The following is a 13283-nucleotide window of genomic DNA, read 5'->3' on the forward strand; positions in this document are numbered from 1 at the left end:
GCATTCCTATGGGAAACCGCTTTTCCTATGGGAAACTCGACTTACGAAGTTTTTGACCTACGAGTGTGCATTCGAAATGGATTAAATTCGTAAGTTGAGGTCCCACTGTAAACTAATAACAATAGCAACACAGGAGAGATATTAATTGTGGCTAACACTGTGTGTGCACTGCTTTCTACAGCAGTAGTGGGATCACATTGTATGCAGAATACACAGCCTAAGAGCAAAGCCTCATGTTTTTATGGGAATCTGAGATCAGTAAAATCTGTACTCATTTCAGAGATATTGTTTTGCACAGTAGTGAGATAATCACCATCTAAAATGTCAATGGTCTATATGGCCAATTTGTTTGTTTGTTTGTTTGTTTTTAGACTAGATTCATCTCCCCAATGACTCTGCACATGCATTGTATAAGAGCTAGCCAGTTCTGCCTCAATGACTTTTGTGGGAAGAGGGTTATGCTAGGAATGTGGAATGAAAAGAAATACCCAAGATATTGCTTTCTCAGGAGGTGTGCAAAGTCCTTGATACTTTAGATGACACATCGGAATATAGAGGTTCATCACATGATGTGAGTGTGTAGAACAGAAAAAATTCCAGTAGAACAGAAAGAATGCTACATAATTCAAGTTGCAGTGAAATGAATGAATAACTGCAAACTGCAGAATAACTATACTGTATTTTTAACATTGCATTTTTAAATCATTGTAGCACTCCTCGGGACCCCCATTGTGAAAGACAGGCAATTAATCTAACTAATAGTAACAATAGCAATAATAAATTACCAAGATCATCAATGTTTCCATGGCATGAACCTCACTCCACCTCAAAAAACACAGATACAAATAACAATTTGGGTAAGTAACTTATTACACTAGCTGTAACATGTTAACCATATGAAATTAGAATATATAATTGCACAGCACCCAGAAACCGCTTCTCCATTATCCAAGTCACTGTGAAATAATACCAAAATTCAAAATTGCAGGTGAACTTTTATAGTTTTATAGTTATATGTGTATAACTATAAATATTAGCTATATATAGACCTGAGTGTGCATGCAGTTGCTTATATTTAAATGACAACAAGTGCAATAAGTTCATAAACCTACAGTAGCTGTCAAATGCAATCACAGTCCCAGTGCCAATGCTCTTGCAGTCAAAAAGCCACCAGATGGCACAGGTGAGCCATTCTCACCTGTGCTCTCATCCACCATCTACCACCATCTAGTCTACTTATTACTATGCCACTTGCTGGTACAGGAGCACTGGCCTACATTGCTGGGCTGTGCAGTGTATTGGATTGGCTCATTTCATGAGTCTATCTGCCCAAGTCATAACACTGCACATGTTAGAGTAGTCTTTGCAAGTGATCCGACACACTTCACCATTTTTAATAGCTCCTAGGAGCAGGCCATTGCTATCATTCAACCATGGAGGTGGAAAGCCACCTGTGATAACACTATTTCCAGTCATTGCCCTTGAAATACTACAAAGCTGTAGACCACAACTAGGCAGAACTAGGCAAAGTCCATTGACTTTGTTTTCCTGCACATGACACCAATGTTGGAGCTATGGCTGAACCACAAGGACCCATGTATAGGGCCCCACAATCTAAAGGGCCCCCAAATGACTGTCCAGAGTGGGTGGGCAGTGGCAAACAGGACTAACATCTGTACCTGGGTTGGCATAAGCAGCCTGGGGCCCACTATGGCTAATACTGGGGGCAATGGCATCCCCCCCCCTTATTATTACTTTTAAAAAATCATATTCAGGTGGCCAGGCACATGCATAGTTACAAATGTTTATTTTATAACTTTTACTTTTGAAATATGCATATTCTTTTCTGCAACAAAATGGTGCTCACTCCCAGCGAAGCTTGTTCCCAAATTGTTGCATGAAGGTATCAGAAGTAAACTTTATTTTCTTCCTAGAGCCATAATGGTGCTACGAACTGAGTGAGTTTAACATGCTCAGAGTATTTTTATTTATTTTTAATCGGGGCTGACAAACTGTTTTGTGGTTTCTCTTTTTGCTCTAGCATATCAGGAATGCAGAAGCAATTGAGAAGTATGAATTTAGCAGCGGGCATTGGGCAGAAGAGAAATGCTTGTTGGGTGCTTTGACAACTGACGTAATACACATGGCTGTTGCCATCTAAATGGAGAGAAAGACTATCAAGCCCAAGGTCTAAAATTGCCTACTGCACCACTGAACAGAGCAGGTCTCAAGGGAAAAGGGTGGAACTTCTTCCACTCTCAGGAAGGTTCACCTGACACCTAAAATACTGGCTTATACCCAACACTGCAGTTCTGCTTACACAATAGACTTCTACTTATGTGATGGAACTTCCTGTTCCTCTCCCCTGCAACCTCCTCTACACCCTCAAAATCTGCTCCAGAGATTTGGGGCACCCTTCAGGAGCATACCTAAGGGCTGCACAAGCAAAGAAGAGGAAGGGAAAGTCCACTGCATGAGTGGAACTCAGCTCACTCAGCATTCAATACAACTCACAACCAGTGAGGCACCAGCCAAGATATTTTCTTCTGCCAGACTTTGATGTATTTCCCATATATTTTTATTTCTGTTTTTCTGTTTCTGTTTTTAGCACTGCCTGTCAACTGTTCTTCTCTTGTTGTTTTATTTTGTTTGATGATGTATTGTAAACAACCCTGGCTTTTTTAAAAATCAAAGGGCAGGATTTAAAAAACAACAACAAATAAACATTTTTAAAAATTCCCCTAAGCTACTGAGTGGGAACATAAGTTTGTTTGCTTTTAACTTAGCATTGACCTAATTTCCCACTAATTTAATCAGCTACGAATAACACTCACCATGAAGATGGTTGGGTTGATGCTGAATATGGAAAATCTAGATTTATATCCATTCTGAAAGTTCAGTAAACACATTCAGGTTTCCTCAGCCATTGCACTATACCTTCGTTAAGCTAACTTGCATTTATTTCTTAAATAAAGAAGATCTCCTTCAGTCAAGAATGCCGATCCTTGGCTGACCAGGGATGGTATAGATTAGCAGCTGCTAAAAATTTGGGCTCATCTCCTGCTTACTTCATACACAAAATACTTGAGTCAGCTCAGCAGGAACTGAAACTATAACCAGAGGGATACCATTTGCAAGGGCCTAATAAGAAGCACATAAGAAAGTAAAACTGGGGGGGGGGGATACCGTAGAATATCAGACACCCAGGTGCAAGGCTAGTAAGTAGCTACAGCAGACAAGCAGCGTAGCCTGGCATCTGTGATGGGATGTTCAAACAAAAGGAGTGCAGCTGAACGGAGAATGTTGTGCCCCTTAGGGACACAGGAATTTGCCTTCTCCTGACTCAGACCATTGGTCCAACTAGCTCAGTATGGTCTCCACTGACTGGCAGTAGCTCTCCAAGGGTTCAAACAAAAAATTTGGCTGAGATATGAGGAACTGAACATTCTGCATGTGAGTATATACTCTACCACTGAGCTATGACTGTTCCCAGAATTAACTCCTGTGATTGACGAGCTGGTATTCCCAGAACCACAAGCATTATGGACTGTAACACTAGTGTCTCACATCAAATCACTAACACTTCCCTTAGATGTCCTGGTGGCAAAGGAAGCAGGGAACTCAAACCAGACTCACACAGTTCCTGCTTTGATCCCCACATTCCTATAGGTTGAAATAATTCTGATCCCACCCTGGCTTCAATGGGCTTAAATAGCCCACTGGTGCTATCACAGGGGAAAGATCAGCAGATTTCAAACATCATGCATATATAGAGACATATGCAGTCCAGTATTGGCTCTGCACATATGAAAACATTTGGCCATTGTAATTCAGACTCTTTAGCAGTGATATAAAAGTGTGCTTGGGCTTGTTGATTTCTGTCAATTTAAATGTGCCTTGTTCTTTGCCGTTTTGTGGCCCAAGGATTGAATGGTAGCAGCAAACACTGTGAACCAAGGTCAAAATTAACAATGCCACCATTAATGAGTCATGTCCTGCAATTGATACAGTTGAAGAAGCTTGATTGGAGAAACTTGAATTGCTGATAGAATAGGAAACAAAGCTATGAAGCCAGAGTTCATAATTTTTGACATGCTACTTTAAACCAACACTAGAGAATAAAATACATTAAAGATGTGCCTGGAAGCAATTAAACAAAAGTCTTTCCGTAAGCCAAATACATTCTTCCCTGTTACTGACCGGGGGGGGGGGGGAGCTTGTTGTTGTTGTTTTTAAAAAATTGAAACACTAAATAAATGCTTCTAAAATTTTGTTCATACCAGTCACAAACTGCAAGCAGAGAACATATGTTTTCTCCTAAAACAACTATTTGATGGTTTTTTTGTTATTTTATAATGAGGATGGCATCTTAAAAAGAGTGATGCAGCTGGCATTCTATTAAAAGACAGAGCTTACCCTCAAGGCACAAGTATCCTGGCATGCAAGTATCTTCAAATCTGGGGAAAAAAGTCTATGCAATGTGCCATTTTCCAAAGTGAGGGTTTTCACTTAAGAACTCAGATGCAGGCAGGAAGCGGGCAGAGAAAGGAAGGAAACAGCTTGGAAGAAATTTCATAAAGGATTGACTGACATATGGTTGTTGGTTTTTTGCCCAAATAACATCACACTGGGAATGAGGCACTCATGTAAACCCATACATAGTTGTCAACACATGTTATGAAGGGGTAGCTGAGAGAGTTGCTCATAGAAACCAGGCTAGTACGTGTTTTCATCTTCTTGTCTAGGCACTAAAAAAAAAATCCAGTCTAAATTCTTAGAACATGGGGCTCCAAAGTGACGCTGGCCAGGTCTTTGCATTCATGGAGCAGGAATCAATCAGTGCTCAGCCACATCCCATTCACCCCCAGCTACAGGCCCAGGGCTAGAACTGCTCTCTGCAACATTCAAGAGATACCTAAGAGAAGTGCAGGTGTGCCCACTGGTTTGGAAGATTTGGGGTGATACTGGGGGCCGTTCCAACTGCGCCCCTTGCTATTTTTCTACAAGGGAAAGGATTACCGTCATTGGAAACCTCCTCTTGTCTTTCCCCTCACCTCATGAGGTGGGTTTGGTGTCCACAAGACTTCGTACTACTTCCGCTGGGGTGCCCAGCCATGGAAGCCCTTCTGCCAATCAAGATGTCTCAGGCCTCTTCATTCTATTCTTTCAGGCATCTCAAATAGGCATGTTTTTTTAACAAGGCTTTTGGGTGATTGAAGAACTTTTGTGCTGGCTTAGGCTTTGTTTATTTTAACTGACTGCTGGATTTCTTAATTCATGCTATATTGCACTGGATTTAGTTTGTATTTTTTTTATAAAAAAATTGTACCACCACCAACCTCATGCTCATCTGTTGGCCACCTTAAATTTCCTTTGAAAGCAAGGTGGGGTAGAATTATTTTAAATTAATAAATAGTCATTTGTAAATACAGAGTGTGATCCCATAAAATGTATATTTCTAGCACTTTCCTCACTAAGCACAATTAAAAATTATAAGGTATGCACATTTTTGTTAAACTTTTGAAACCAGAGGAGGCTTTCCTTGCAGTTACAAGATGCAACACATAGCTGAGATTATTAAGATAAGCATTTTGTAACCTTTCAAAAATACAGAGAGAGTGCAATAGTTTGTCCTTTAGGAGCTATTCTACACCGTACACAGAGCAAGATGGTAGAAATTTGGACAGCATGTTGGTGGGGGGGGGGACCATGATTTTGAATGTTGCCCCCATGTAACAAGCTCTCTGCATCCTGTAGACATCAGAGATGGCTACACAAAAGTGGGAATCTTTTCTATTTGTTTTACAAGACGGTACTTAAAAAATAAGAGGGAGCACTCAAACACATGACCTTTCCACTTGTGGTTCAGTTTAGTTCATTCTAGAGAATAAGCAGATTTACTCCAACTCTCTCCTCTTATATTCTTAGCTTCATCATACCAACAGCAATATCATATTTGTACTTTGTCATAAACTATGTGCTTTTAAAACATAAATGAAACCATCAAACCTTTACAGAGACATTCTATCACCACAAATATTCAGGCACATCATGAGGTATTTCTAAAAAGAATTCCTTCTATCTACAGGAATTAAATGGCAATTGCAGAGGGAAGTGAAAGATTACATCAAAACACTGGTGTTAGTTGTGTATTCTTGGTAATCGTACCAGAAAACTACTAAATGAACTGTATAATTGTGATTTCCAATACATCAGACATTTCTGGAAGAGATTCAGCAATGAAGCAGAACCAAACATATGCAAAAAGGTAGCAGTATAAGGAAAAAATATTGCCACAAAGCACCTAGCTTTAAAGTCATGCAGCATAATGGACACTGTGTACTTAGACTTTCAAAAAGCTTTTGATAAAATCTCTCACCAAAGACTCATCCGTAATCTTAGCAGTCGTGATATAAGAAAACAGCTCCTCTTATTGATCAGTAGCTGACAAAGGAACAGAAGAAGAGAGCAAGAAAAAATGGACAGCTCTCCAGGCGGAGGGATATAGAAAGTGGAGTCTCCCAAGGATCAGTATTTGGACCTGTGCTTTTTAACTTGTGCACATATGAACTAGGGTTAGGGGTGAGCCGTGAGCCTGCCAGGTTTGCTGATGATACTAAACTGTTCAGGGTCATTAAAACAAAACAAAAAAAACTCTTAAAAATTAAACTTGCAAATGTAATTCAATGTAAGCAAGTATAAAGGGGTGCTCATCATTGGAACAAAAATCCTAATCTAACATATACACCAGGCATCCCCAAACTGTGGCCCTCCAGATGTTTTGGCCTACAGCTCCCATGATCCCTAGCTAACAGGACCAGTGGTCGGGGAAGATGGGAATTGTCGTCCAAAACATCTGGAGGGCCAAAGTTTGGGGATGCCTGATATACACTAAGGGGGCTTGAGCTAACAGTGATGACTGAGAATGAGACCTCAGGGCCTCTGCGTGGATATACTGGTGAAGGTGTAGACCCAGTGTGTGGCAGCCGTGAACAAAAGTGAACCCTAGGTTAGGAATCATTAGGCAAGGAACTGAAAAGAAAGCTCCCAATTTCATAATGTCATTATAGAAATCAATGATGCAGCCACACTTGGAATACTGTGTACAGTTTTGGTGACAGCACCTTGAAATGGAGTTGGAGAATGTTAGAAAAGGGCAACCCAAATGACTGAGGGGTTGCAGGACCTCCTCTATGAAAAAGGTTACAACATTTAAGGCTTTTTAGGGGTGTGGGGTTTCAGGGTGAGTATGAGTATGAGAAGATGTGGCAGTAGTGTATTGAATTATACACAGCAGGGAGAAAGTGGACAGAGAAAAGTTTCTCTCCCTCTCTCATAATCTGAAAACCCAGGGCCATCCAGCGAAACTGAATGGTGGGAAATTCAAGGCAGACAAAAGTTAACTACCTCTTCACACAGTCCATTGTTAAAACTAGGGCATTCGCTACTACAAGTTGTAGTAATGACTATCAACTTGGATGGGGATTGGAGGTGATGCGCCTCTGAATATCAGTGGGGGCATAGCCAGGGAGACTCTTGCTCCCCAGTAGGCTTCCCATAGGCATCTTGCTGTTTATTGCAAGAAGAGAATGCTGGGCTAGGTGGGGCTTTGGTCTAATCCAGAAGGGCTCTTCTTATGTTCTTAAGGCAAAATTGCTTCTCAACCTTCATTTTGCCATGCTCTTTTGCTGTTTAATCTTTTGAGTGTTTCAGAAATGAAATGATGCTCTGCTTGTACCCACCATACCCCCTGTGTACATTCAGTGTTGCGTTACAAGCAATGTTGGATAATATTTTGCCTGTGTTTCCCTACCTACTTGTAAACTATAACCAGTGTTATTTTCTGGGGAGACGCAGGGGGACGCATACCCCTAAACATTTTGTGAATCTTTGTACTTTTGTCCATTTACTGTATTTATTTCCCCCCGATTTGAACTATAAAACGGGGATTTTCTTGAGTCAAAATGAGAGTACCCCTAAACATTTAAATAAAAAACACTGACTATAACTATGCATGGACATTTTCATTTATAAAGATCGTGACCAGTATCAGGTGCAGTATTCAAAAAGCAGTTAGATAATTTAATGAATTTAAGCTGTCTTTCATGGATGTTATGCCCCCTCAGCTTGAATAGGAAACATATGTCAGGAACCCAAGTTGGGAGAAATGTAAATTGCTGACCTTTGGTCACAGAATCTGCTATAGCCTATAACTGGGAATAAGACAGAGCTGGGTGTACTAAAGACATTAAAATACAGCCTAGCAGTGCAATCCTACACATGATTACTCATAAGTATGTTCAGTGAAATTTACTACCTAGTGAGTGGCTTCAGGATTACAGCCTTAGATATACAATACTGTAATAATAACTAGCTACATACCACAGGTGTTTCCTCTTTTAGTCTTTTTCTTTTTCCATCAGAAATGTATTAAGATTTTTTTGGAAATAAAAGACTTAATATTTTAAATGTTATATAAGGTGTGGTGAGATCTTGCTCTTTTGACTTCAAGAAACTAATACAACAACCGCTCTGGGAATTCTTTGCATGCAATATGTCTAAAGTCTACAGATTAAAAAAATTAACCTAAAACTGGAGAGATATTTCAGTACTTCTACCAAAATGAATCCAATCTGCAAGGAATAATAAGTATATATTTATTATCTTGAGCACTTTCACATATTCAAATTATTTATAAGCTTCCACAACAAAGTGCTGTCATTTCATAGCATAAAAATGGAAGAGTGAGTGAGTGGGATCATGGGTTTCCACATAACTCTTTCCACTATATACAACAAGCTCTTTTCACTGTAAACAACACTGGAATACACTTGATGTCAAACGGTTAAGCAGCTACACTTGAAAAACTGCTATCAAGTGATTGTTACACAACATGGCTTTGCTCTCACACTGTATTATACCAATTTCATGGGGGGGGGATCAAGAGCAAAACCATGCCTAAGTGCCAAATATACAGTATATCTACCAACTCCAAGTCTCTTTCTCTCTCTTTCTACATATATATATATTTCAAAGCTTCCTACCTTTCTGTACACCAACATATTTGGGGATTCATCAGCCACCCCGTTGCTGCTTTGTCCATAATTATTTCCTTGTGCCATGTCTGAATGGTATGGTCTGCTGGCAAGTCTTCTGCAGTGCAATTTGCCTCTGTTGAAAATGAAAGTGATCTCAGTCAGAGATTTTGGCGGGTCCCCTCCGGATGCTGACGATTAAGAGCTCTGACTTCCCAACAGAGCACTTCAAAGTGCCACTTTCACTCACCCCTGTGACCTTGCCCCAGTTGCTGCGTTGAGGGAAAGTAGCCGTTTCCCCCTTGGCCACCCATTTCATCTTTTCCCCTCTGCCTATAAATAAGGCAACCCTACACTTTTCCAATGCTGTTTAGAGTAATTTTAAAAAAAGCCGTCTACAACAGTGTGCTAACTGAGCATCAAGGCGACCCTTCTAGCGAGCGTCCCTCCACCCCCGTCCAAAGCAGGCCACTTGGTCGCCACCTTTTGCCCCGGGAGTCAAGCAGCGAGCAGCCTCCGGCAGCAGCCCTTCCTAATTGCTCGCTCCGAGGCGAAGCTCCTTCTGTGCCTCATTAAACGCAAACCAGCCAGCCCAGCACCGTTCCCTCTGCGACACGCAGGCGGGCGCACACACGTGTCTGCTCGCCAAGCATCCCCCTCCCCCGCATATCTCTCTCCCCAGCAGGACCCATCCGGTGCCTTTCCCCCACCGGACTCGCCCCCCACCCTCGGATGAAACAGTTGCTGGGCTGGAGGGATAGCTCAGCTGGTAGAGCACGAGACTCTGAATCTCAGGGTCGTGGGTTCGAGCCTCACGCCGGGAAACCCATCCCTGCATTGCAGCGGGTCGGACTAGATGACCCTGGGGGATCCCTCGCAACTCCACGAGGCTATAGCGGCGGGAAGAGCGCGCGGTGCCTCACTCTGCGTGGAAGAATGCGACCCCGTTCAAAGATGGCAGAGACTTGAATAAAAATAAAAAGGACTGTTCCGCCCTCAGCCCTCCGGCCTCGGCGCCAGCCCGGCTCTCGGCGCCCCTGCCCTTCCCCGCCAGCGGGCGGATGGCTTCGCCCAGCAAATGGCAGGCGGGCTTGTTTTGCCCTGCAGTGAGGAGCCGAGGCTGGGCGCGTGATTTCAGCACCGCGGACAGCGCCTCTCGCGCCCCCTTGCTCCAAACACAGCGCCAGCGCGCGCGCACACACACACAAACACACACACACAGCCCCCCCACATTCCCTCGCTGGCCGCTGCCTTGGGCTCTTTACCTCCTGGGCCAAGGTCACACGCGGCGGTGGCGCCTATCTCCTCGTCGCCTGCCTGCCTGCCTGGCCCCCGAAGCGGTCTCTGTCAGCCGGCAGCGGACGGCCAAGAGCCAGGCTCGGTCATCACACAAACAAGGCGGGCGGCACGGCTGCTCCGGGGTGCTGGGGCCGCCAGCGCTGCTCCACAGCTTGCGGCTCCCCCAGAGCTTTTGCAGCAACAGCAGCAGCAGCCAGGCTCCCTCCCTGGAATGGAGCGAGGCCGCCGGTCACGTGGGGAAATGGAACGTCAACGGTGCTGCTGCTGCTCCGCCGCACAAGCTGCTTTCCGAGCAGCGGCTGCGCGCCTCTCTCTCTCTCTCTCTCCCCAGCGGGAAACGCGCGCTCACTGAGCGCCTACTAGCGCCTGCAATTGCCCGCGGGTCTGGCAGTAACCTTGACGGGGACTTCGGCAGGATGAGGACCGGGAGAACGGGGCAAGGGGTGGGGGCGTAGGATTGCCTGCGTAATTTAAAAGCAGCCCGAGCTGCGAAGGCGCTGCAGCGGGAAAGGAGGTCGCTTTGCATCCGTGGCGTGCGCTGCTCGGGCTTCTGAAACTTCAAGGCACGACTCCGATGCCTTTTCTTCAGAAAGCGCTTCCGCAGTCCCCGAAATGTGGCGGGACGGGACATCTTGCCTTTTGTTGTTGTTGACATTCTGTGCATGCCCAGAGGCACTCCTTTTTCCTGTGGCTGCAGCAGCCCCACTAAGCTGTGGGAGGTGGGGGGAGTTCCTCAATTAAATCTTGCGCGTTGGCGCTTTTCTCCAGGCACAAATGTTGAGGAGTTTTCAAACTTGTTGCTAGCTAATAATTGAGGAAAGCAGCAAACGCGTTGTGTGATAACGTTTTAGTAGTCTGTCAGGTCTAGTGCATCCAATTATCTTATTTGCTCCACTTGTTCAGGTTGTAATGTTGTAACAGTTTGATGCTGACAGCTATGTTGCTTTCAGCTGATGTCAAAATGGGAACAAAAATGTGTTGTTTTTATTTTTGAAGCGGGTAGGGTCCATTCTAAGAGTAAACAAGGGAAGACCCACCCTTTCTTCTTTTCTGAGGCTTTCAACAAAAACTCTGAATGTGATCGGAGGGTTAGAAGCTCCTCTATTCTGTAAATGAAACCTGATCTTCAGGGTTTACAAAAACCACCTGATTCTATGCTAGAATGCCAAATGATGTCATATACAACACTGTGCTGTTCTGTAGATCTCTCTGAATATAGTCTAATACAAGAGAGAAACTAGGAGGGGGAAGTATGCTTGTTTTTGCATGATTTCAGTTTAGAGTAGCCTAACAAAATATCCACCTGCTGACTAAGGCAAACAAAGTAGAGTTGTGTCTAAATGCCTCCTCTACATTCCCCACTGGCAGAGAAACTGGCGGGTGGGGAGTAGTTTCTCCTGGCAAAGGGGGAGTTCCCCAGCAATTTCTCAGTGTTGGGATTCACCGCTAGCAGCGACACAACTTCTGTTTTCTTCTAGGGATCCAGCTTCCAGCCAATGCAAACGGCAGAAGCAACTGTGTTGGCAACCCAACCACCATTCTGCCTCCTTCCCAGTGCCCAAGATCTAGCCTGGTTCCAGGGCATTATGGGCGGGAAATGGCAGCTGCAGGGGGTGGGGTGCTGGGGACTATTGGAGAAAATTCTGTAAAGTAACCTTAGGGATGAGAAAAAGGGAAATTTCAATTTTTCTTAGAATACCTTCTGTTATATATTTGTATTCTTAGCTCTAAATATATAGTATATAATTACTTGTGCACAATGTGACCTTTTTTGCACCCAAAGAACTACAGAAATGGAAAGAGATGCCACACCACAAAATAATTTATTTGGCTAGCATCCATAATGGTGTACAGCTATTTCCTTCTGTTCTTCACTTCTGTTTTGCTGGTCATAATTTAGGGCCAGTTAACATACCATTTCTTGATCATAGCTGCTATAAAAGGAAAGGGTAAGTTTACTTCCTGGGTGCAGATTGTACGGTAACAAGCCAGTAAATATTCTGCTATGTGCCATGAACACAACTCATCATATTGTTGAAAACCTTTACAAAGTGAGTTGAGTCATACAGTGATAGACCAGAGTCAGAATATCATACAATCTAATTAGAAGGTCATATTGGTGATGGAGAAGGAAGCTATCATTTAATTTGGGGGAAAATATACACAGTTTAAAAATCTCTATGGTGTAACTCACTATAATGTGGCTGTTCCTTTACTCAATCTCCCCCAGTGTCTAGGTCTAAATTTGCTTGTCATGTTGATACAAAAAGGTTATGAGAATTGGATTTGGGGGCTTTGTGGAATCATGACAATCCCAAAACAAGGTCAAATATATTTAGCTCTCAAAGTTAAACTATAGCCCTCAAATTAAAGGAAAACTTAAAAGTTACGATCGACACAAAAAATAATTTCCCCCATAATACAGGTTGTAAACAAACATGACATGCAGCTACTGCCAAAACACATGACTGCCATTCTCTGACATTATGAAAAACATAATTACAAGTCAATAGTGTCAAATGGCCCAGCTACAAGAGAACTTATAAATCCATTTGTTTTCAAGCCTTAACGCCTCCAATTTAATCAATGGGAATTAAAACTGTTTAACTGCAGTTGCATCAGCACCCTTTTTATTTTTATTGATATAAAAAGTAAAAGAAATTTAATCCAGAATTACTTCTGCCAAAATGGATACCTTTTAATGGAGTGAAATATTATTTCCATTAGATGTGCTCGTTCTTATGTCCTATTTTTTTGTTTGAACAGATGATAATATTGATAGGTAAAGGTAAAGGGACCCCTGACCATTAGGTCCAGTCGTGACCGACTCTGAGGTTGCGCGCTCATCTCGCATTATTGGCCAAGGGAGCCGGCGTAAAGCTTCCAGGTCATGTGGCCAGCATGACAAAGCCGCTTCTGGCAAACCAGAGCAGCACATGGAAACGCCGT

General features: G+C 43.1%; 1 protein-coding gene across 11 annotated transcripts in view; it reads right to left on the bottom strand.

The window, feature by feature from the left end:
• The window catches only part of RGS7 (regulator of G protein signaling 7), a 136980-nt gene extending 126322 nt beyond the window's left edge, over positions 1 to 10658 (bottom strand). For 5 of the 11 annotated variants that reach the window (XM_035108371.3, XM_035108367.3, XM_088666470.1 and 2 more), the window contains exons 1-2: positions 10301 to 10639; positions 9045 to 9171 (exon numbers count right to left, since the gene is read on the bottom strand). In XM_035108371.3, the coding sequence (XP_034964262.1) occupies positions 9045 to 9122 (78 nt within the window). In that variant the 5' untranslated portion in view covers positions 9123 to 9171; positions 10301 to 10639. Of the gene's footprint in view, positions 1 to 9044; positions 9172 to 9518; positions 9770 to 9958; positions 10236 to 10300 lie in introns of those variants that run through there. The other 6 variants (XM_088666472.1, XM_088666467.1, XM_088666471.1 and 3 more) reach the window with 5 other exon arrangements.
• Between the last annotated feature and the right edge of the window lie 2625 nt (positions 10659 to 13283).

Source organism: Zootoca vivipara, chromosome 3, assembly GCF_965207765.1.
Source record: "Zootoca vivipara chromosome 3, rZooViv2.hap1.1, whole genome shotgun sequence".
NCBI lineage: Eukaryota > Metazoa > Chordata > Lepidosauria > Squamata > Lacertidae > Zootoca > Zootoca vivipara.